This window comes from Lithobates pipiens, unplaced genomic scaffold (assembly GCF_037356315.1).
Source record: "Lithobates pipiens isolate NorthernLeopardFrog02 unplaced genomic scaffold, aLitPip1_a1.2 Scaffold_3, whole genome shotgun sequence".
Classification (NCBI taxonomy): domain Eukaryota; kingdom Metazoa; phylum Chordata; class Amphibia; order Anura; family Ranidae; genus Lithobates; species Lithobates pipiens.
Window position 1 is genome coordinate 49,718,462 of NW_027507790.1, and position 25,990 is coordinate 49,744,451.

Consider the following 25,990-nt stretch of genomic DNA (forward strand, 5'->3'; position numbering starts at 1 on the left):
TAAGGCCAAAAAGTAAAATTTTGGTCTCATCTAACCAGAGCACCTTCTTTCACATTTGCTGTGCCCCACAAGGCTTCTCAAAAACTGCAAACAAGACTTCTTATTCTTTCAACAATGGCTCTCTTCTCTTCTTGCCACTCTTAACTTCCCTGGCGGTATTTCCAAATCTGGCTCGGGGTGGAATTTCAGAACCAAAAGTGGTAATCCTGAGCCAGACTCAGGATCACATCGCAGGATCCAGGAAGAGCTTACTTACCTTGTCCCCTGGATCCTGCGATGTCTCCCTGCAGTGTGAGCGGCTTGTCCTCCGCTCGATTCATCGCGGAGCCGGACTCTGTTCGTTGCGACACATGGGGAAGGAGAACGGCGCCAAATTCAAAAAGTGAAACACACACTATACATACAGTATACTGTAATCTTACAGATTACATTACTGTATGAAATTATTTCATCTCCCTTTTGTCCCTAGTGGTTTGTCCCATGTCCTGCATGCAGTTTTACATTATAAAAACATTTTTTTCTGCCTGGAAACTGGAGATTGTCCATAGCAACCAAAACCGTCCCTTTACATCAAAAGTGGTTTTAGACCAGCTAGAAAACAGCGATAATAAATTAAATTAGAATCACTTGACGAATTGAGCAATAGTGACTTGTGGGGAGATCAGTCATCAAACACTGAAAGTAATGACAGTGACAATTCTGCAACTGAGCAAATTTCAGTGTTTTTGATTTGATTACATTATTGAATCTTTTTTTTTATTATTTGGTATAGTTATTTATTTTAATATAATTTATGATTTCGTTTTTTCTTCATCATACCCGGGATGTCTACTAGACTGGTTTGGACAGATTTAAGTGAGTTATTCCTAAGAATTACAGACCTACAATATAAAACGCCAAATTTCCATGCAAAATAATGGTACTGCTTTCAGCACCAAAAATCTGAAATAATCGTACCGCCAGGGAGGTTAAAGGCCAGATTTGTGGAGTGCACCACTAATATTTTTCCTGTAGACAGATTCTCCCACCAGAGCTGTGGATCTCTGCAGCTCCTCCAGCGTTATTATGAGCCGCTGGGCTGCTTCTCTGATTAACACTCTCCTTGGCCAGTCTGTCAGTTTAGGTCAACGGCCATGTCTTGGAAAGTTTGCAGTTGCAGATGATGGATTGAACAGTGCTCAGTGAGATGTTCAAAGCTTGGGACTTTTTTTTTTTTTTTTTTAAATACCCTAACACCGCTTTAAACTTTTACGTAATTTTATCCCTGACCTGTCTGGTGTGTTCCTTGGCCTTCATGATGTAGTTTTTTCCCCAAGATTCGCTAAAAAAAACCTCTGAGGGCTTTACAGAACAGCTGTAATCATACTGAGATTAAATTACACAGGAGATGGACTCCATTTACTAATTAGGTGACTTCTAAAGGAAATTGGTTCCACAAATGCACGCCAGACTTTTCAGATATTTGTAAAAAAAAAAAAGTCAATACCATTTATCATTTTCCTTCCGCTTCATAATTATGTGCCACTTTGTGTTGGTTTATCACATAAAATGCGATTAACATAATTAATTTACGTTTTTGGTTGTAACATGACAAAATTTGGAAAATTTCAAGAGCCATGAATACTTTTTCAAGGCACCGTATATAATAATAATAATAATAATAATAATAATAATAATAATAATAATAACGAGGCGTCCAGTTACCCGTCTCATGAAAACGGCAACAAGTGGCAGGAAAGAAATGAGGTCATTGGTCCCAACTTTATCTAAAAACATACACACTAAAGAAAGTTGGCTGGCAGATCCACTCTAACTTACCAGCCACTTTAAACTTCAAGCAAACTAGTACTTCTGTGATTTAAACCACAAATATGTGTATTAATGTACATGATTTCTCCCTATGCTTAGGATATTCTAAAAGCCTAGGAAAAAGAAGCTCAGAGCTTCAATACTGTTGAAAATCCTCTCAATATTAAGGCTTTTATCACAGATGAAAGGTTTACTATGAAATATCAGATGTATATACATACACACCTTTCATGGTGGAAATATAGCTAGTGCCCAGGCTCTAACATTTTATTGGCAAAATAGACAGTCTATTGTACGTATTCAACAACACTTTTAGTATGTTCATCTAAAGATAACTGGTTACAGACAACTAAGGTTATCAATTTCAAAATGCACTTACAGAAGATCAAAAACTATTCCATCTGGTGTGCAGACTGGATATTCAAAGGGCTGCAGGGACAAGCTGAAAAAGTAACAGAATTTTAAATCCAAGTCACTTAACGTTCAAAAATATTTTAGTTCCAAGGCAAACACAGATTATTATACAGGATTTATAATGAGATGAGTGCACTAATCCACAAAATGTTGCATATTACTCAAATCAGACCCCGCAGACTGGATATTCAAACAGCTGCGAGGACAAGATGAAAGAGTGAGAGAATTTAAAATCCAAGTCACTTAAAAGTAGAAGTTATAGGTAAAACGTATTTTTTAATTTTGGATAGAGCAAGGGAGGGTTATAACTCCTGTCAGATTTTTTATTTTTTCCCCCCCAGTGTCCCATTGCCGAGATTTCCCTTTACTTCCTGTCTCATAGATAAACAGGAAGTGAGAGGAAATCCCTCCAAATTAAGGGAATTCCTTGGGGACACCTGGGTCACCAGAACTAATGTCCCCCATTGGAAGATTTCCCCTCTATTACGTTTCTGGGGACATACCAAAATTTGGTATTTTATTTTACTTTCACTTTCAACAATAATGGTAAACAGGAAAAATAGAGTGGAGGGGGGGGGGGGGGGGAAATCTCCTCAACGGGGGAACAGACAGCAATAAAAACTGGGAAGAGTTCTAACCTCTCTCCTCTCTATCCAAAAAACTAAAAAAAGTTTTGCCTTTAGGTATAATTTAACAGTTGAAATATATATTAGTTCCAAGGTGATCAAAAATGATTATTATAAAGGATTTATAATGAGATGAGTGCACTAATCCACAAAATGTGAAACATCATTTAAATCAGAAGCTGAAGAATCAGTAGACATTAAGTATTCATTACAATAAAAAGTTAAAGTGATGTTTCTCTCTCCCCCCCCCCCCCCCCCAAAAAAAAAAAAAATTATATATTTTATATATATATATATATATATATATAATAAAATGAGGATGAATATTCCTAAAAAAAAATAAAAAATAAAAAAAAGGATTTAACTCACCTCTAAATGCCTGTTGCTAGGGGGTCCCTTGTAGTCTGCCTCCTTCAGTGCCCGGGCACCTGACGTCACTTCCCATTGGTGCAGTCAGTCATTTGGGACACGTGACAGGTCCCAGATGACTGTGCAGCGTATCACGGCACACTGCGCCGCTCGCGCATGCGCAGTGGGACCTCGGCTGTGAAGCCACAGCCGGGTGCCCACAGTAAGAATGCCGGCGCCGCCGAGCGGGGCTTCGCTCCCCCGCATCGCTGGACCCTGGGATAGGTAACTGTCCAATTATTAAAAGTCAGCAGCTGCAGTATTTGTAGCTGCTGACTTTTAATTCTTTTTTTTTATTATTATTTTTTTTTAAGGGGCACCCCACTTTAAAGTGTATGTATAATCAAAACTACTGTTTTTTCAAGGAAGGCAGAGATAAAACCCATGTCACTTTTTTTTTCTGAGCCTATTCTGGGGGGGTTTAACTGCACATCCTCTCCTGAACACCTGATAAAGCGAGAGGACATCCTTTCTTAGTAGTTGGGAGAGTTCCCCTCACCTTCAGTACAGTTTTGGATTTCTCCATCACTTTCCGTCTTGGTGATAATGGTCACTGGTCATTTTGCCGATAGTAGAAAAAGGTGCCAAGGTAACGATAATGGCACAGAAAACGTGCGTGATTTTGCCGCAATTTTACCACCATTTTACTGTGCTTATGGTGTGTTTTTCATAGGTCATGTGACTCGTAAATCGCATTAAAAATGTAACATGGGTGTGTTATTGATGCGTTCTTGCTGCATTTCCAATGCATTTCAACAGGAAGGTGTGTTTTTTATTAACTGACCAAAAATGAAGCAAGCAGGATTTTTAACACCCCAATGGAAGTGCACTGGACCAGTATGAAGACATACATAGAAATCAAAAGGGATACATTTTTCATGAGCTTTTCTTGCACTAAAAAAGGTGCCAATAATGGCCAACAATAAATTAATGTTCATTTAAATTTATGATATTAATTAAAAAGTCAAATAGAATACAAATTATATGTAAAAAAAATATATTTTTTTTAAAACTGTCATTTTCGGTTTTTGCCCAAGTATATCCTGCATTTTCAGTTTCAGCAATAACATTTCAATTTGTTGCACATCTACCGGGTACATCTCCTCAGTGAGGACACAGACCTAACACAGTTTCTATTACTTTCGCACTTTACCCAAAATAAAAAAGTTTTGGATACAAATACACATCAAGCAAAAAAAAATAGAATGTATATACTGGGTATATTTTTTTATTATGTTCAGGACTAAAATAATAAAAATTTAGGAAGAGGGCCATTTTTCTTGGAATTGCTAGAAAAGTACATTCTTGCATAGTAATAAGGCTGTAAAAAAATAAAAATAAAAAAAGACAAGTTCATCAAAGTACCCAGTATGACTGATGGCATATACCCACAGCTGGTGCAAATAGACGTACAGCAAATGGGACTCATGTACCTGGGAACTATAAACCAAGGGTGGGATTCATGTTCCCCAATAAACTCAAGAAAATAAAATATTTTTTATTTTTTTTTGTTATGGTCAATAAACAAAAAAGAAATAAAAATCTATTTGTCTATAGGTTAATGGGGTGGAAAGATATTAAAAACACGGCCATCCTAAAGCAAACCTAAAAATGGGTAGGCAAACTGAAGAAAAAAAGCCTGGCATCCCAATCAACACAGCAATGATCCAGAAAAACTGCAGTCTTAAGAACCCAAATGCCTGAAGGACAGCAAACAAAAATTTGTAATGGCAGAGAACAGAAGACTGGTGACAAGTGACAAAAGCATCTATAGAGAGATGATATGGATGCCAGCATTACCATGAATTGATAAAGCCAAGATACAAAAACCTTACAGGCACAGAAAAAGAAGAAAAAATAAAACAGGAGAAAAATCTCATGTTCCATTTTGTAGTGATTGATAGAGAGAGGAAGACTCGGATTCAGAGCTGCTAAAACCAAAAAGTTGAAAAAAAACTGCTTCTGTTTAAAGAACCAAAAAATTTGAAAGCCATCCGCTTGAAAATGAGAAGAGCATGACACAGTAACATCAGACAGTAAGACAGCTCTAGAAGGAAAGTGTTAGAAAAGTTTTAAATGTTTATTGTGTGACTTATAGAAAAACAATATTCCTGAGACTGATTTTTAAAACTTACTTCTGAACACATTGTTGTATTAACTTGTATTGTTTTGTCTTAACGAACTCCATAGTAAGTTGTAGGATGATTAGGTTTAACTATATATGATAGCATAAGATTGTACAGGAAACCTGGATAGCCAAAATAAAGTACTAGTTTGTACCAGACACGTTATCTATGTTTCCTCAGCCAATAGAAGCATAGAGGTGGTATTCTTGTAGGGTATAAGGAGGGGGGAGGCACATTCTTTTGTGGGACTTTTACTGCAGCTTTTGTCCTGTAAGCATGTCTCCCTTTTGTGGGCCACATCATAAATAAATTTTCTTCTTCTCAATACATCTGGAGTTTTGACTGATCACACGAGAAGATTCCTAACAGAAAGACGATCATTTATATGGGTGTTGGTTTATAAATGTTAGTCTGAACAGCGATGTATACTGCAAGGCATTCACAAAGCTTTCAGCAAGCGTTAATCAGATTTCTTAAAGTTTTTAAAGCACCATCCAGCTCCAATGTGGATTGTTGGCTGTCTTTAAACAAAGTTTTAATAGGCTTTAGCAAGGAATGAATTGTGCTGGAAGACTGTAAAACATGACAAAGAGCAAGTAAGGACTCTAAGGAAGAAAAAAAAAAAAAAAGGGGGGGGGGACGCAGGAAGGCTTGAAGGCTTTTACCTTCAGGACATCTAGCACAACTGATGAGTTGGCAACAAAGCAAACAAATGCTAACAGGCCCAAGAAATGGGGACTACCAGAAGTTCAAATAGCCGTCTGAAGAGTTGCTTGATGTCGAAAAAGACCAAAAAGAAGAGTGCACCGTGACAGAAAAGGGTGAAACCTGATCTTTGAGACCAAAAAGCTTGGATGTTGGTCTGCCTTAGCCACCTAGAAACGGTGGTATGAGAAGCCAGAGCTCTTTTCCAGGGGCATGGTTAACCCTGTACCAAGGTCTTAAGAAGTGAGAGGCCAGTGGTCTCTGAAACAGAATAGTAAGAACAGAAACCTGGGCCTTGACAGTGTTGAAAGTCAAACTCTGGTCCAGATTCAGCTGCAAGAAGAAAAGGGATTTGTTCCACAAAGAAATGGGTGACATTCCACTGCTTCCACTGGAGGATCCCTGCACCTGGAGACAAATTTGTCAAGTTTGATGCTGAGCTTGGAGGCCACATATACTGCATCCCCTACCTGCAACACATGTCCTGGATTACCACTATCTGGACAGTAAATGCACCTGGTACAGAGAAACTGTGCACTCAATGTCCCTGCTTGTGTCTAGAATTTGATATGACACAAATGCATGAGGGTAAGGCAAAATATAGGATCAGGGTGAGGCATAGCCTCAGATATTCATGAAATCGAGACAGCCAGTAGCAGATGAGGTTTGTATGGGCAGGGGTGACTAAAGTCCCAATAGGCAGGCAGTACAAAAGGGACGAAGAAGTAGCAGCGGGGAAGATGTTTCTTTGACACTGTATGGTAGGAAGAGAAAGCGGAAAGTGTGTGCAAAACTCCATCCAGCAGATGACATTAGGCGCTCAGTCCCAGTGTCAACCTTTTGCCGTATAAATTGGAATGAGGAACAAAAGGCACTTGCCTGTAGCTTCTCTGCTGGCCTGACCAGCCTATTCACTAAGCAAGTCATCTGAGAAAGGATAAGCACTGAGGCAATGCCAGCAGCTCCGAATCCTGAAAATGCTCCACAACGAAAATTCACCAGAAGCAAAACCCACTGCCCAGAGGTCACCTCCAAACTATGCATGCAATGCCCAGTCCAGTGAGGTCTAAACATGGTATTCCAAATCTAGGTTGAGGATGACTTTGGAGACAAGCTCTAGCAGCGATGTGGAGAAGTCTTGACTGAAGGGAGGAAAAAATAATAATTTATCTTCGGCTGGCCTACGGTTTTTCTTGTTTGCCAGTTAATACTCCTGTAGGTGGCAGTATAACACAAATGTGAAAGACTTTTGGTGTCCCTCAATTGAGGAAAAAGACAAAGTGGGACCAGCAGTAAAAATAAATTTGGTGAAAGATCCATAACCAAAGAGAAACAATAAAGAGGCTGTAGGCCATGACTCTGGGTCACAAGGCTTCCAGTGCTCCTAGTGAGGTTCAAGCACAGGATCCAGCAAAGCAAGCAAAAGCATTAACTTTAAGCTGGCATTCTTTGCTTATGAAAATAGAGAAAGTCTCTACTGTTGGCAACCAGCTCCAAAACGGTTGTGTTAAATCTTCTTTGGAAAGCTTTAACAACTCACTGAAGAGTTTGAGTCTCAGAGAAAAAAAACGTCATTAATCCCTGTTCAGTTACTACCATGCAACACAAAGGAAAGCAAATTCAACATGTGTGTGAAAAGGAGAAAATACACCTAAAAATGGTTGTTAAAACTGATGACAGGTGGCCTGATTTCTGTCAGTAATTTCCCTGATAATTATCCACTATATACAAGGTTGAAACAAATAACTGAACAATTCTAGCGTGAAACAGCAGTGGAAGAGGATATAAACTGTTGGGTGCATGGAGCAGAAAGAGGGGCCATGGTCATCTATGGTAGATGGACAAGCTGTAAGAAGAGGAAACTGCAACAAGGCAGAAGTTCGGCACACCTTACCACATAAAACAACAAGGGTAGTACCTGTAATAGAGCATGAAATAGGAAGAAGAATACAGCTGGCAGCCATTATAAAAAGGAAAAAATAAATAAAAATATGCCGGTTGCCGGGAAACAGTTCAGACCGGACATTATTTTCACACCTCGCACAGTAAGTATTCAATGGAGTGCATCTGTATTGAATCGCCAATCAGGATGTGAAGAGCAAATAGTGCTAAATACAGGAACGGTTCCATATACCGTATTCAGAGTGTAGTGGTTAATGATTCATACTCTGAATGGTCGAAGGTTATTAATGGTGTACCCCAAGGTTCAGTGTTTGGACCCTTACACTTTAATAACTTTATAAATTATATAGTGCCAGGGATTAAAAGTACCATTTCAGGTTTTTTTTTAGATGACATCAAGCTATGCAGTGTTATAACATCCTTACAGGATGTCTCCAACTTACAAGCCAACCTCAATACACTTTTTAATTGGGCAATAATATGGCAAATGAGGTTTAATGTTGATAAATGTAAACGTATGCAATTGGGGGCTAAGAATATGCATACATGCTAGGGGAATCTATAGTAGAGAAGGATCTGGTTCTGTCTAGCTCAGTAGATTGCCTTAAAGATTGCCTGCATTATTTTCTAAATGTACATAACATAAATGGATACTAACATTTATAGGTAAAGTTGAATCAGGGAATATCCGATGCCACTTTGGGGATCAGGAAAGATTTTTTCCCCTGCTGGAGCAAATTGGACCATGCTCTGCTGTTTTTTTTTCCTCTAAATCAACTGTGGGTATAGGAATGTAAAAATGTTTTTGTTTTCCCCTTTTTTATTGGCTGAACTGGATGGACTTATTTCAACCAGACTAACTATATGTTACTATGTAAGGAACAGGAAAGTTACCCATGTTACTATCTCCTTGGCATTTCACCACTGGCAGGGCCGTCTTTAAGGCAGGGCAAAGGGGGCAGCTGCCCTGGGCCCTGTCATTGTTGGGGGCCCAAAGCAGCTGCCTCATACTTGCCAACTATCCCAGTCTAAATTCCCTTGTACCTTGAAGTTTTAGTCCTGTGCTGTGTCCCGATATCTGGTACTAATGCTGCCCAGCTCTGCCCTATTGTTGTATGCAAGCAACTCACCTGTAGACCCTGTGTTTACATGTAAGTAACCGTCATTCATATGTAAATAGCAGCAGAATTAGTAAGTAAATAGATGCGGATTGATATGTAAATAAAGGCAGCATTCATATGTATATCATGCTCCCATGCAATGAGGTGATGATGTGCTGTAACCTCTAGCAACGAATCAGTGAGCTATAATGTGTGCTGTAACCTCTAGCAACCAGTCAGTAAGCAGTAATGATATGCTTTAACTTCTGAAAACCAATCGCAATTTCTGCCTGATCTGATACATTAAACTGATTTTAAGTCTAGCTGCTATTTATTGTATGTCTCAGAGCAAGTGGAGAATGAAATTGCATGGGGGGGGCCCCAAGAAAAATTTTGCCCAGGATCCAATCAATATTATAGATGGCCCTGACCACTGGAGATATAGGATAGGCTAAACACACAGAAAAGTGGGGTTGCTAATGTGTGGGGGTGCCATTAAAGTATATGTGAACACTCACCTTGTAAAACAACTCATTTAATTTAAAATAGAAAATGAAAGGCAACACAATTTGTATATACATACAGTATAACATTATAAAAATACTTTTTTCTTTATAACTGATCACATAATCTCTGTTCTCAGCTGCATAAGGGGCTTGGAGAGGCAGGGTGGAGAAATAGTAGGGCTGGGAAAAAAAAAAAAAAAAAAAAAAAAAAATCGATTTAAATCTTGAATCGAGTTGAGAGGTCAAATCAATTCAAAATTTCAGCAAATTGTTTATTTATTTTTTTCCCCAGGACTGGCGCTGACACCGCAGCGGTCCTGAGGAGCTGCGGGCAGGAGTTTTTAGGTGAGGTCGCGGACTAGGTCCAAGCCGTGACCTCGCCTAAAACTCTTGCCCGCAGCTCATCAGGACCACTGCGGTGTCCATCAAAAAAATAAAAAAATAAATAAACACCTCGATTCAAATCGTGAATCGAGTTGTTTTAAAAAAAAAATTTAAAACAAAATAAAAAATAAATCACAGAGATTTTTTTTTTTTTTGAAAAAAAAAAATCGCCCAGCTCTAAGAAATAGCAGCACACTGATTTTCCCAGTGGATTACTGTGCGGGGGGTTATGGCAGCACAAGTCTTGGCCATTAAAAAAAGACAAGCAAACTGCACCCAGCAGAGCCAGAGAACAAACCACGCTGAGATGGAGGTGCTCTCATACCTAGGAAGGAAGGGAAGCGATTCAAAGAGAACAGGATACAGTTTACCCATCTCAGCTCATCTCGGTTACACAAGAGACACATATCAGGAATATGAAATGTGTGACACGTTATTTTACAATTAATGACACCTCTGCGCATCTGCTAAAGTTCAGAGGACTTCACACAGGCTGTGAACCTAGCCTGATATATGACAAACGCGTTATAAAGTATGTTCAATACCTGCAGTGATCAAAGGGTAAACGTCTGAAGTTTGTCTTTGGAATATCTGTAAAAAAAAAAAAAGGGTTAGATGTTCATGGTTTTATATTTTTCAGGTGTTTAGTGTTATTTAAAAAAAAAAAAAAAAAAAAAAAAATCTTTAATTAGGTTAACAAGCCATACATTTTTAGGAAATGCTTCGCAAAATTATTATTATTATTATTTTTTTTTTACAGTAATGTCATCCAACACAGAGTTGTGTTATTTTGAGTATATTGAGCATTGCTCAATCCTTCATGGATTAAAGCTGGATTTCAATTGTTTACCATACATTCAAAAACTATTTACTTGCAAATTGTTTTTTATTGAATAGAAAGAAAGAAAGAAAAGAAAAGAAAAGAAAAGAAAAGAAAAGAAAAGAAAAGAAAAGAAAAGAAAAGAAAAGAAAAGAAAAGAAAAGAAAAGAAAAGAAAAGAAAAGAAAAGAAAAGAAAAGAAAAGAAAAGAAAGAAAAGGAAAGGAAAAGGAAAGGAAAAAGGAAAGGAAAAGGAAAAGGAAAGGAAAGGAAAAGGAAAGGAAAAGGAAAAAGAAGAAAGTGGCTCAAGAGTCATACAAAGATCATAGTAGTCCAGGGTATACATTGTATGGTTGCAGGCATCAAATATAATTGAAAGCACACTTGTACCCAGAATATGCACAATAATACTATCTGCATATTCTCAACAAGTTTTAAAGCGGAACTTGACTCAAAAAGTGAAGTACTGCTCATTCTCTTCCTTCACCTAGCAGGAATAGTTGCAATTTTTTTTTGGAGGGAGGTGGTGAGGGCATGGAGTTTTTTTTTTTTGTCAGTATGGGCGTGGTGGAACGGAGAAATGCCGGCATATAAAGTCAGTATAGAAAGTAACAAAAGGTGTTAATTAGTAACAGAGGTGAGGGGAGGAAATGGGTTGATCACTCCCATTCCCTTAAACCTTGCCTAGGTGGAGTAAGTAATGTTTTTGTTGTTGGTACCCGCTCCCACTTCCTCAATCTCATTCCCTCTACCCACCTGCAACCTCCTGGGAGATATCACATGTCCTAGTAGGCTGCAGGACCAGTTTCACTGTGCGCCGTGATCTCAAAACATGCAGTGGGGAGCTGACCGTGATTCATTAGGAAGTCACAGCTAGCTCCTAAATCCAAGATGGTGGAGCTGGGGACCTGCAACTGCTGGAAGAATTGGCTGTGGAAAGACAGCACTGGAATCTATGGACTGGTAAATACCTGATCTACAGTATTTGTAGCTGCTGATTTTTAGTAAAAAAAAAAAAAAAAAAAAAAAAAAAAAACGGGTGAAATTTCTCTTTAAAAATTTTTTAAAACAAGCTCTCGTTGACCTAAATACGTGTACTGTGAAGTATTTTATTCTCAGATCACAAGGAAAACTATAAAGTCTGGCTTCAGAAATTTCAGTGCCTTTGTTGTAAACTTGGAAGACACATTTTTTCCACAATGCCTATAGTCACAGATGTGAATGAGGACTCAGTTTAAAATGGTTTTACTGCTTGTTTAGAACATGTAAACACTTTAGTGTGCACAGGTTTACTTTAATGTATCTTAACATACAACAGGCACATGTACCACAGTCTGTCTTGAAGTTAGCCTCTGACTTCCATGTAGGGTAGCAGTAGTAGCTAATCGGGCTCTGTTGATAGCTGGATTTCTATACTGACTTATTGGTTTCTTGTATGATTGGGTTTGCTGTACCCGATATAAACGCTAACTTTGTTATTATGGTAATTTAATGATGAGACCATTGTTGGTTTCTGTCCATTCCAAAACCAAGAAATATATCTAAAACAAAAATAATCAAGCACTGCCACTTATATGTGCTAGCTGATGTCATTTCAGTGCGTTGCTGTTCTTTTCACTGTCTGATCAGCAGGTGAGTACCAACACATTCATAAAAGAAGAATAATGACATCATATATCATTTGATAATCCCCTGGGATACAAAGTATTATTTCCCATCTTTCTAGTAGCTGTAAAATCCGAAGATCCAGTATGTGACAACACACCACAAACTGCTTACTGATTTCTGAACACAACATTTCAAGGAGATGGATGTATAATTGACAGTGTGTCATCCTCTGTGTGCATTCTCTACACAAGGGGACCTTACTCTCAATGCAGGGGAAGGAGCATTTCAAGTTAACACTCAACACCACAGGACCTTTACCCATAACAACTTGATAAAAAATAATGTTCTTTAGTAAGGAACATACATTCCACATTAATAATAATGCTACCAAAATTAGTCTGTGCTATAAATTGCCCCCAATATTGCTCCAGTTACTTTTTGCTGGAGGCTGCCACATTTATGCTCAGGGCCACTGAGCAGCAGTAAATCATAAAAATGTATTAAATCCATTGTTGTAACGGTTTCAAAATACAGTTACATTACTGGAATGCTGGGATTGCTAACTGTCACATTTGTGTCCTCAACTAAACTGTCAAATCATCAAATGGATGGTATCATAACTGATCACATGTGCAGCACAGTGGCAGTTGCAGATGAAACAGAAGCAGCTTTCTTGACTGTAAATGATAGGACTGAATTCTGCTTTAAGGCTGTCAGCAGATCGGCCTCTACAAATTCAGCAGTGCATAAAATAGAGAGCAGCTGAGCATGTGCAGAGCGAGACCATGTATTACTGGATTTTAAACAGTATAGACACTTATTTTTAATGTTTTACATCCAGTGACTTGAAAAAATATTCACACCCCTTGAAATTTTCCACATTTTGTCATGTTACAACCAACATAAGGGTATCTTATTGGAGTTGTATGTGATAGACCAACAAAAAGTGGCACATAATAATTGTGAAGTGGAAGGAAAATCATAAATGGTTTTCCAAATAAATATCTGAAAAGTGTGGTGTGCATTAGAGCTGCACGATTCTGGCTAAAATGAGAATCGTGATTTTTTTGCTTAGTAGATATATCACGATTCTCGCAGCGTTTTCGTTTTATTCATTGAAGTGTATTTTTTCCCAAAAAAATTGTGTTTGAAAGACCGCTGGGAAAATACAGTGTGGCATAAAATATTGCAGCAATTGCCATTTTAGTCCCTAGGGTCTCTGCTAAAATATATATGTTTGGGGGTTCCAAGTAATTTTCTAGCAAAAAATATTGATTAAGAAAGAAGTGTCAGAAAAAGATTTAGACTTTAAGTGATTACACTTCCTGCATTTACGCGTTGTTGAAAACTTGCCAGACTGCCCAGACTTTTTTTTTTTTTTTTTTACAAACAAGTGAATCCCTTTGATCTAAGAAGGAAGGTTCTAAACTTGGCAGACTGCCCAGATGTTTTCTTTTGAAAGCTGAGTAGTGCTCAGAAAGTCTCTCCACTTATTATATGAAAGAATCTGCAAACTCTGCAATATAGATGTAGGGGGTGAATCGAGATCAAGATTTTTTTAGCGATTATTTGTGCAGCTCTAGTGTGCATTTCTATTCAGCCCCCCCCTGAGTCAATACATTGTAGAAACACCTTTCCCTGCAATTACAGCTGCAGGGGGGTGTCTCTACCAGTTTTGCACATCTAGAAAGTGACATTTGTGCCCATTCTTCTTTGAAAAATAGCTCAAGACTTGTCAAATTGGATGGAGAGTGTCTGGACAGCAATTTTAAAGTCTTTCCACAGATTCTCAATTGGATTTAGGTCTGGACTTTGACTGGGCCAATCTAACACAGGAATATGCCTTGATCTAAACCAATCCATTGTAGCTCTGGCTGTATGTATAGGGTCGTTGTCCTGCTGAAAAGTGAACCTCCACCACAGTCTCAAGTCTTTTGCAGACGCTAACAGGTTTTCTTGTCCGATTGCCCTGTATTTGGCTCTATCCCTCTTCTCATCAACTCTGACCATCTTCCCTGTCCATGCTGAAGAAAAGCATCCCCACAACATAATGCTGCCATCACCATGTTTCACTGTGATGTGCAGTGTTAGTTTTCTGCCCCACATAGTGTTTTGCTTTTAGGCCAAATGGCTTTTTGCAAACTGCAAACGGGACTTCTTATGGCTTTCTTTCAACAATGTCTTTCTTCGTACCACTCTTCCATAAAGGCCGAATTTGTGGAGTGCACAACTAATAGTTGCCCTGTGGACAGATTCTCCCAGCTGAGCTGTGGATCTCTGCAGCTCCTCCAGAATTAACATGGGCCTCTTAGCTGCTTCACTGATGAATGCTCTCCTTGCCCCGCCTGTCAGTTTAGGTGGACGACTATGTCTTGGTAGGTTTGCAGTTGCGCCATACTCTTTCCATTTTCAGATGATGGATTAAACAGTGCTCCGTGAGATGTTCAAAGCTTTGGGATATTTTTATTTTATTTTTTAACCTCACCATGCTTTAAACTTCTCCACAACTTTATCCCTGACCTGTCTGGTGTGTTCCTTGGCCTTCATGATGCGATTTGTTCACTAAGGTTCTCTAATAAACATCTGAGGGCTTCAAAAGAAGAGCTGAATTTATACCGAGATTAAATTACACACAGGACATAACACGATTTACTAATTAGGTGACTTCTGAAGGCAATTGGTTCTACTAGATTTTAGTTAGGGGTATCAGAGTAAAGGGGGATGAATACGAATACAGGCGACACTTTTCAGATGTTTATTTGTGAAAAAAAAAAAAAATTGAAAAACATTTTTCTTAATTTTCCTCCCACTTCACAATTATGTGCCACTTTGTGTTGGTTGCACTGTAGCTATACCTGCAAAAGGGACCAGCCTGAAGTGATCTAATAGGTCTTAATTTTCAGACTAAAGTTCCACTAAGACAGTGATGGCAAACCTCGGCACCCCAGATGTTTTGGAACTACATTTCCCATGATGCTCATGCACTCTGCAGTGTATTTGAGAATGATGGGAAATGTAGTTCCAAAACATCTGGGGTGTCAAGGTTCGCCGTCACTGCACTAAGAGAAGGAGGTGGTGCTGGTGTAAGGTCTCAGAAATCTTCAACTACCCAGGATAGGACTGGACTCTATTCTAGTCCAAATTAAAAACATTTGATCTGTTTTGAAACGAATATGAAGTATAATGCGCACACACAGTGACGTTATATACAGATCATACCTGGCTTCTTCCCTCCATAGAAGTGTGTATACTCAGCACATGTGATGTACCTAGGAAAATAACACAAAATGTTCATTCTAAAAATTATTTTACAGAACACTCAGTTTTTACATAAAGTAAACTAACATATTCCATTTCTACACAAACCTATGTATAGTTTGATTCAGAACTCCAGACAAGAAACTCAAAACTCAGTTGAAATACATATACAAGTTACGGTTTTAGCGGCCAAAGCATTTGTCCTTTAGTACAACAATCCTCCAATCCACACACCATTTCCAAAAGGTACAGTCAGATAGGGGGCGCATGTAGTCCTCTGTCACTTGGTTAAAAGGATGTAAATACTGGACATGCAAAAGCAACTGTCCTGCCCATTCTGCCATGTTCCTCGTCTGTTTGCAGGTAGTCACTTCTTGTGAAAAAACATGTGAACAACTGTATACAGCCTCAGTCTGTCATTGATTCAGGCTGGGTTCACACTAGAGTTTGCATCGGCTCACAGCAGGAGTCCGGTGCGTCTTCATTCACCGCTTCAGGTTCGATTTCAGCCTGAATTAGGACCTGAAACAGACAAAAAGATGCACAGGGCTCCTGTGCAGATGTGTGAACCAGCTCCATAGAGAGCTAGTCACAATCTCTGGCTATGCGAATTGGATGCAGGGAAACTCGCAGTCAGGAGAAATAACGCTAGATTTCAATATTAGGTGGCTCCTGGGTTAATTACACAGATTTCCCAGGAGTCCAACAGAATCACCTTATGACGACATCACCTAGGCGGCCTCACTGTAAGTGCTCCATACACAGATAAAAATAAGGTATTAAGTTATAAAAAAAAAAAAGGATTATCCATTTATGAATGCAGTACAGGTGGGTATGTGGATGAAAGAAACTTTAAAAATGGGTGGAACTCCACTTCTTCAGAAGATGATTTTCTTTTCTCTTAACAGAACTGGACTTATACTTGAACCAACATCTATATTTGCTGAAAAAATCTTGATGTACGTACATCTAATGTAAGAAACTTGCACAGAGATGTGAGTGGTGGCACTGAGAAAAGCCTTGTATCTGATCTTTGGCCCATGTTATCATCACGACAGGCCATATATAGAAAATATGTATAATGTATATAAAAATTCACTTGGATTTTTTCAAAGACACTGAAGAAATCAATTGTCTACTGACTTCTTATGTTTCTTAAAATCTATAAGATTATGCTAACCTGCCCTAGCACCAAGGAAGAATGTGGGGATTGCTAACTGGGAGTTATTGTGGAAGGCTTCCAAAGGGCCCAAACTGCCTACAGATATGACAATAAAATGAATGAACATTTTGCAACGTTGCACAGTTTTTTTTTTTAAAGCAGAACTCCAAATATAGCAGCAATTTTAAAAATGTTCTTCAGCTCCCTCATGAGTGTTAAAACAATACTGATAGATCGCACATCTTAGCTATGAGATCTCTCTACTTGGCTGACCCGCATGAGAATCACATTAGAACAGCACTGCATTTCTGTGCAATTAACATGCAATTTAGTGTGGTGCGATTTGAGCCCATTCATTTTGAATGGACTCAAAGCACACCCAATAGCCCCTTTTTTGGAGCCGCATTCCATCGCAGGGTCATTTTGTACCATGCGATCTGGTGGGGGGGGGGGCAACCTATACTGTGTTTGAAATCCTTTTGGGGTATCGTTAATTTTGTATCGACACCCACAGTGGATCACAAACACAGTACAGGAAATGCACAGGGATCACTGCATTTCCTGTGCCACATAAGTGTGAACCTAGGCTAAAGGCATTTGTGATGCATTTACTTCCTCTTTAAAATGCAGCAATACACTGTCTCCCCCTGCTCTGCACATGCTCAGTTGCTCTACATTTTAGACGCTGCTGTGTGTGTAGAGGCCGATCTGCTGACTGTTATTTTAGTTAGGAAAAGAACTAAGAATTACAATGGAATCTAAGTGTTGTGTTGATACTTTGCTGTACAAAAAAATGGTTTCCTTTCCACAGTTTAGTAACTTTTCTCTGACACTCACTTGGAGCAGAAGAAGCCCCACTGATCAGTTCAGGCAACACACACACACGCTGAACTGCTATGTTGAATACTATGCCATGTGATAACTGTGGGATAAAGCTGAGAACACACTGATCACTAGGTACTCACATCTTATCCTTCTGATGCTGTCTTTTCCCCATTGTTGCTGCAAAACAGACACCCTCACACACAACACAACTCCAAAACACGGCTTCTCTGCTACTATAGGGACCCGGAAGTAATGTCAGCGAACTAACAGGAAGTGGGCGGGGCACACACAGAGCGGGACCCGGAAGCACTCACATCTCACTGTAACTATGATACCATTAGGTAGCTATGTGGGATGACGTGAGAGAAGTTGGATGATACAGGTGTTCAGTGTCAGCACTGCAGAGTTATGTGCAGTGACGGGTGAGGGCAGTGTCTGCATTGTGGAGTAAGGAGATGTGACTGGCAGAGGGGGCACTATTAGAATTGCAGGGTGATTGGCAAATGAAGCTGAAGTTGGCTCCTTATTCGGCCAGCTTCCTATTCAGGTTGGATCTTTATTCACAAAAGTGATTATTTACTAAACAATCATCTGCAATGTTTATAATAAAATCATGAACTTTAACAACAATTCTATCTCCCTAAATTCCATATATTCAAAGGGGTGAATCCCCCTGTCTTGAATTATATTGTATTGTAATGTCTGCCCTAATGTTGTAAAGCGCTGTGTAAACTGCCAGCGCTGTGAAAAGTATCTTGTCTTACCCAAATTCCACTTGTTTTATACTCATTGGGCATCCCAAGCCAAGTGATAGAAATCCTAAAATATGGCAGCAAACTTGTCACCCTGTCACCATGCATTTCAATAGGAAATTCCGAATAAGAAGCCAAGCTATACCTATATGAAAACCATCTTGGCTCACCCAAATTCCACTTGTTTTATACTCATTGGGCATACTTCTATTAGTTAAAGTTCAATTTGGCCCGAGCCAAGTGATCTAAATCCTAAAATATGGCACCTTGACAGCCATTCATTTCAATGGGAAATTCCGAATAAGAAACCAAGATATTCCTATATGAAAATCATCTTGACTCACCCACATTCCACTTGTTTTATACACATAGGGCATTCTAATACATAGGATAGTTCAATTTGGCCCTAGCCAAGTGATTGAAATCATAAAATATGGTACCAAACTTGTCACCCATGCATTTCAATGGGAAATTCTGAATAAGAAGCCAAGCTATTCTTATATGAAATCCATCTAGGCTCACCCAAATTCCACTTGTTTTATACTCATTGGGCATCCTACTATATAGGAAAGTTCAAATTGGCCCAAGCCAAGTGATAGAAATTCTAAAATAGGGCATCTTGACAGCCATACATTTCAATGAAAATGTATGCATTAAGATAACGTCTTCTGTGTGCAGCAGACCCCCAACACCCCATAACACTTACCTGAGGTCCCTCTCCATGTCCAGCGATGTCCACAAGTATCTCAGCCGTCCAAGATCCTCCCTCCTGATTGACTGAGACACAGCAGCAGTGCCATTGTCTGCCGCTCCTGTCAATCAAAGTCAGCTAGCCAATCTGAATGGATACACGGAGCTGTGACTTGGCTCAGGTGCCCCCGTAGCAAGCTACTTGCTGTGGGGGCACTGAATAGGAGGGAGGAGCCAGGATCACAGAAGAGGGACCCAAGAAGAGGAGGATTTGGTCCGCTCTGTGTAAAACCAACTGTATAGAGCAAGTAAATATAACATGTTTGTTATTTTTATAGTAAAAAAAAATGGGACTTTACAATCACTTTAAAAAGTACAAAGCCAGCCCACCTGTTATCTGTGTGTTTATATTGTTGTATTCACAAGTCATATACCTTAAGTAGAAGGCATCTACAGTAAGTCACACTTTTATGGAATCAGAACTCCACATATAAAAAGATGTAGAAGGTAACAAGCAGAAGATGTTGATGCAGTCATTTAAGTTGTTGCTTCACACTGTGATCCCAAATGCAAGGCTATCAGGGTGTCAGGGGTAGTTCATTATTTTGTTAGTAATGTTATTTGGCTACAGCCCAATTACATTTTTCTATATAGTAGGATGCCCAATGAGTATAAAACAAGTGGAATTTGTGTGAGCCAAAGTGGTTTTAGGAATAGCTTGGCTTCTTGTTTGGAATTTCCCATTGAAATGCATGGGTGACAGGGTGAAAAGTTTGGTGCCACATTTTATGATTTCCATCACTTGGCTCGGGTCAAATTAAACCTTCCTATATAGTAGGATGCCCAATGAGTATAAAAAAAGTGGAATTTGGGTGAGCCAAGATGGATTTCATATAAGAATAGCTTGGTTTCTTATTCGGAATTTACCATTGAAATGTGTGGCTGTCAAGGTGACATTTTTTAGGATTTAGATCACTTGGCTCGGGCCAAATTGAGCTTTCCTATATAGTAGGGTGCCCAATGAGTATAAAACAAGTGGAATTTGGGTGAGCCAAGATGGATTTCATAAAGGAATAGCTTGGCTTCTTATTTGGAATTTCCCATTGAAATGCATGGTGACAGGGTGACAAGTTTGGTGTCATATTTTATGATTTCCATCACTTGGCTCGGGCCAAATTAAACTTTCCTATAGAGTAGGGTGCCCAATGAGTATAAAACAAGTGAAATTTGTGTGATCCAAGATGGATTTCATATAAGAATAGCTTGGCTTCTTATTTGGAATTTGCCATTGAAATGCATGGCTGTCATGGTACCATGTTTGGTTCCATTTTTTAGTATTTCCATCACTTGGCTCAGGCCAAATTGAACTTTCCTATAGAGTAGGATGTCCAATGAGTATAAAACAAGTGGAATTTGGGTGAGCCAAGATGGATTTCATATAGGAATAGCTTGGTTTCTTATTCAGAATTTACCATTGAAATGTATGGCTGTCAAGGTGCCATTTTTTAGGATTTAGATCAATTGGCTCGGGCCAAATTGAACTTTCCTATATAGTAGGGTGCCCAATGAGTATACAACAAGTTGAATTTGGTGAGCCAAGATGGTTTTCATATAGGAATACCTTGGTTGCTTATTCAGAATTTCCCATTGACATGCATGGCTGTCATGGTGCCATGTTTGGTACCATATTTTATGATTTATATCACTTGGCTGAGGCCAAATTGAACTTTAACTAATAGTAGGATGCCCAATGAGTATAAAACATGTGGAATTTGGGCGAGCCAAGATGGTTTTCAGATATTTATTCAGAATTACCCCTTTAAATACATGGCATTTAGGGAGATAGAATTGTTGTTAAAGTTCAATGATTATATTATAAACATTGTAGATGATTGTTTAGTAAATAATCACTTTTGTGAATAAAGATCCAACCTGAATAAGAAGCTGGCTGAATAAGGAGCTAACTTCTGCATATGAATAAGAAGCTGGCTGAATAAGAAGATAACTTCAGCTTCATGATTGGCAAGGGGGTGAGGGAGTTGGATGCCTGGTGGTGTAATGTCAGTGCTTAAGGTGACAGGAGGCACAGCGGCCACATTATAAGGTGACATGGAGGAGTAATGTCCACATTATAAGGTGACACGGAGGCACTGGGTGACAGGAGGCGCAGCGTCCACATTATAAGGTGACATGAAGGTGCTGGGCGACAGGAGGAGTAACATCCACATTATAGGGTGACATGGAGGCAATGGGTGAAAAGGGGAGTAACGTCCACATTATAGGGTGACACGGAGGCGCTTGGTGACAGGAGGCGCAGCATCCACATTATAAGGTGACATGGAAGTTCTGGTGAAAGGACGTGCAGCGACCACATTATAGGGTGACAGGAGGCGCAGCATCCACATTTTAAGGCAACAGGGCAGGTGACAGGACGTGCAGCTGTGTGACAGCATTGCAGAGTGAAAGGGTCATTGGCTGAGCAGACATAGGTGCGATGTAATCATTGCAGGATGACATGGGGGTGCTTGGTGAGAGCATACAGTATGAGGTGCAGAGAGACATTGAAGGTGACGGGAGCAGTGTCAGTGCTACATGGTGTCCTCAGTGGGGGGTGCTTTGTCAGCAATTCATGGTGACATGGGGTTGAGGGAGGGAGTTACATGACAGGGTATGCAGCATTAGTGCAGCATGATATAGGAGTGCTGGCTGAGGGATGTTGCTGACAGGGAGGTGTAGTGTCAGTGCTGCACAGTGAGGACAAGATGTTTCTAGCAGACATTGCAGCTAGAACATAAAGCTCTTAACATCTAATTCTCTCACTCAATAGCAAATTAATCTACTGCCACAGTAGAGACCTCATGTTTGAGGAATTAAGACCATTCTGCCAGTCTGACAGATCAGGGTCAAAGTCAGAATAGAATGAATGGTAGTGTTCACCAGGGAAAATTGTTTTTTAAAGGGGGATTCCAACTGTTGGAATTATAGAATCCTTGAACGTGAGGAAATCCACCACTGTGCCTAGTAGCTTCCCTGTATAGATAACTGTAAGGTAAATCCTTCTCAAATTAGGAAAAATATAGATTTGATGGTCCATTAAAAGGTGCCAGTGATACAAAAGGAGGCTCCGTAGTACATTGTGGTGAGCAAAGAATTTGGTGACTAGCTTAACAGTTGCTGGTTGCTTTACACAAAGGGGGGCTGTAGAGTGGGTATGATCTAGTCCTAGCAGAGGCCTTAGTAAAGGCCTTCCTATGATTATCCAGGGTATAACCCCGTGCCAAGAGCCGCTCGCTCGCGTACGGCAGCAGCCTGGATGTAAAAATCCCGTCCTCTGTGCAGTTACGGTGTAGTCTAAGGTATTGGGCTTATGGAATGCTGCATACTAGAGAGCGGGGATGGGCACTGGATGCATGAAGCAATGTATTGCCCGCTGTGGGCCTACGGTAAAGGTCTGTGCCCATTTGGCCCCAAGAGTCCTTAACAATCTTGAGGTCGAGGAAGGGGATATGATTGCGATCAAAACTGAATGTGAAGCGTAAATTAAACTGGTTTGCATTCAGATGATCAATAAATTATATAAGCTCAGATTCTGTTCCTGTCCAGATGACAAAGAGGTCGTCGATAAATCTGTACCAAAAGAGGACATGGTGTAGGAGGGGCTGTAGAGAAATTGCTGATTCGTCTTCAGCTCACCTGTGATTACTGCTCCTTGTTCCTGTGACCTAATTACCCATTGTGACTCTCTCCTGGACCCGACCCCTGGCTTGTTTCTCTGACTTCTTCTCTCTCTTGTGTTTGACCCTCGGCCTGTACCTGGACTTTGCCTCTTGTCTGCTGTGATCGACCCTCAGCCTGCTCTTGAATTGCCTTTTATCTCAGCGCTTCTGATTACTACTAGTTCCTGGACTCTTGAACAGTGTTTGACCCTCGGCCTGCCTTTGGACTTTGTTTATCGCCTGACGGACTTGTTGCTGTTGTTTCCTGGACCCTTCCTGGGTTGCTACTTACCTGCTCTGCACAAGCTACTCCTTGACCTTCAAGCAAGTCAGCTGTCCTGCTGGTAGCTTGTGCCTCTTGGTGCCAACCACTCTCTGTTCCACCTTTAGGGGTGGTGTGCGCCGAGTCGCAACAGCGACCACTCTCTGCATCTTGGCCTCATGTGTACTCCTTTTATGATACAATAATTCCTGGATGAATAGGTTAAATTTTCCCCCCATGGCGGACATATGTCTATCCAAGTGGAGGGAGCGCCCACGATGCTTACTGTGGGAGACTTTTCCCTTCCTACCTTGAGGGACGGCTTACAGCCACTTCCTCATTTGGTCATACGTACAAGCAGCATCATCCGCGCATGCGCAGTGTGGATAGACGGACCCGATGATGCCATACTCTGGTGCTTGTCGGCGTCATTGAGGTCGGCCGGGTTAGAGACTTTTATAGGGCGCACAGAGCGGCCCTCAGTCGGACGCTTGCAACCGGGGCAAACGTGTCAGAGTGGCTGGCCATCGTAAGTTGATACTAAACGTGCATAAGCTGTGACATGTGCTAGCAGCATCCTCCACCATGGTGATGGTTGGATGCTGTGCATATGGGGTTCTGCACTCTATTGTTATCCCTATGCAGCATATCATTAATAACTGCAACTGACTCATCTAGGGCACTTCTAGTCTCATTACTGCTAAACTGCCACATCCTGCCTTCCCACTCCTGGGACGTACTACCCTCCTCTGCCTACATATTGCCCCCAGTATATATATATATATATATAGAACACATGTGATTGACAAGGTGGGTCAGTGTTTAATGTACTGGACATGGTTGTCATATCTGTGGTGTTTGGTTATTTTTTTACACCATTTCCAAAACCCTCTCCCCCCTCCTATCCTTCACTTTTCCCCCTTCCCTGTCCTGCCTCTTCCGTTTCCCCCCTGCCCCCTTCTCCCCCCCTTCCTTCCCCTTCAAATAACCCCCCTCCCCTTCCCTTCCCCTTCCCCCCCCCTTTTCAATCTTTTACTTTTCTCTCCTTCCCCTCTTCCTTTCTCCTCCCTTCTTTATTCCTTGTGTCTTCTCTCTCTTTCAACCCCCTTCCAACCCCCTTTTTTGTTTCCCACCTCTCTCTGCACTTTCCCACCTGTTGCTGTGTCTATAGTTATTAACACAGACCCATTGTCACCTTATCATTTTTCAACTATGGTCTTTTGTGCTCATAGTGTCTCCCGTGTCCGCCCCGGGAGGACTACCCCTCATCGGGTGCCACTTTTGGTACTGCGTGGCGCCTCCAGGGTTGTCTTTGGTAAGCTATCTACAATTTTATAGATTCTCCAAGACTAATCTATTATGTATTGTTACTCATGTGTCTGTTACACTCAAATTTTTAAATCTTGAAATTTGTATAACTGTTCAATTATGAAACTTTATCCATTCTTGTAGATGTTTTTGACTGACCCCTCCTGAAGAAGCGGTGGATACTGCGAAACATGAAGAGGACGCCATCAGGATATACATCCAAGTTTCCTTGTATTAGGACCTTACGTGTCCATTACCTGTTTTCATCACCATGCATGGTATTATGTGCACAGTGTATATATCTCTGTATCAACTTTTTTTAATCATATATATTTTCTAATAAATTGTATAATTTTTCCTTTTAACTGGATAAATCCTTGGGTACCAAGATAGTCCTCGACTCATTATAACATAGACATTAGCCCTCTTGGTTTACCTCTTATCATTGTCTGGCTGACAGAATTTCACCTTAGGAAAAACAAATAGCACAAAATGGCTCCTGAGTTTCTCATGAAATTATATATATATATATATATATATATATATATATATATATATATATATATATATATATATATATATATATATATATATATATATATCCTAGTAGTGCTGAAGAAAAACACATCCATCTTTCTTGGACACCAGGAAAAAACTGAGGCATGCTGGTTATAAGAAGGGTTCCTGGGCTGGCCTACAGTTCATTGCCAGTGTTCAGTCCTTCTGTAGGTGGCAGTATAACCCAACAGTTGCAGAAGTCCAGTGAGCTCCTAAATTAAAGTTTCAGTTGATAACCCACCTCCAGTGAACTGAAATCTCAAGAAGTGCTGTCAGTTCTGCCCAGGTCTTTCCTGCTGAACTAAAGTACATCTACCCCTCAATTCTGTAGAAAAAAGGTGGTGTTCTGTAGTCTATTATGGCTTATAACACTGTTTGGAATTTCAGTGCAACAGAGATAATATAGTCAGCTACAACAGGATACTTACTAGATTTCTGGCAGGACAACAACAGGGATTTACAGAATGACATGCTTGACTGGACAGGAGCATGGGAAGCTCGAGAGAAGGAGCATGCTTGTTCCAAGTCAACAACTTTTTATGTTGTAGAAGTGTCCAATGAAATTAGATGAATTGTACAACCTTGAAAAGGCTATCATGAGGCCTAGAACTCTCAAGGTTGCCCAGATAACCTGTGACCTAGATGCTCTGAGTTCTGAGAAGGGCAAGAGGAGGTGCTTGTACCTTTGTGAATACTCTGGGAGCAGAGGATAGGCCAAAAGACCATGCACAAACTGGAAATGACTTCTGCTGCTGCAAAGTGCAGAAAATGTTGATGAGGTGGATACAAGCTGCATATGAGGGAATATTTAGATAGGCATCTTGTATGTCTATGGATCCTAGGTGTTGCCTTGCCTCAGAGAGGAAATAAACAGCCTTCTGGATTCCATGTGAAACTTTGGAATTTGAAAACATTTGCTGAGGGATTTTAGATCCAGAATAGGATGAATACCCTCTGTGGGCTTTGCTACTATGAGCAGGTTTGAATATGAACCTTTGAACCTCTTTTCAGGATACTGGCACAATATTTCCTTGGGAAAAGAGATGGTTCAGG

General features: G+C 40.1%; 1 protein-coding gene and 1 long non-coding RNA gene across 2 annotated transcripts in view; one reads left to right on the plus strand and one right to left on the minus strand.

The window, feature by feature from the left end:
- The window catches only part of PPIL2 (peptidylprolyl isomerase like 2), a 103,854-nt gene extending 85,938 nt beyond the window's left edge, over positions 1-17,916 (minus strand). The window contains exons 1-4 of the mRNA XM_077461644.1: positions 17,792-17,916; positions 15,626-15,675; positions 10,526-10,571; positions 2,189-2,251 (exon numbers count right to left, since the gene is read on the minus strand). Of these exons, the coding sequence (XP_077317770.1) occupies positions 2,189-2,251; positions 10,526-10,571; positions 15,626-15,675; positions 17,792-17,823 (191 nt within the window). The 5' untranslated portion in view covers positions 17,824-17,916. The remainder of the gene's footprint in view (positions 1-2,188; positions 2,252-10,525; positions 10,572-15,625; positions 15,676-17,791) is intronic.
- Positions 17,917-17,947: 31 nt separating this feature from the next.
- LOC143940375 (uncharacterized) lies at positions 17,948-24,744 on the plus strand. The gene is made up of 3 exons (XR_013263862.1): positions 17,948-18,073; positions 24,304-24,386; positions 24,524-24,744. It is a non-coding gene; the product is annotated as an uncharacterized LOC143940375 (long non-coding RNA).
- The last annotated feature ends 1,246 nt before the right edge of the window (positions 24,745-25,990 follow it).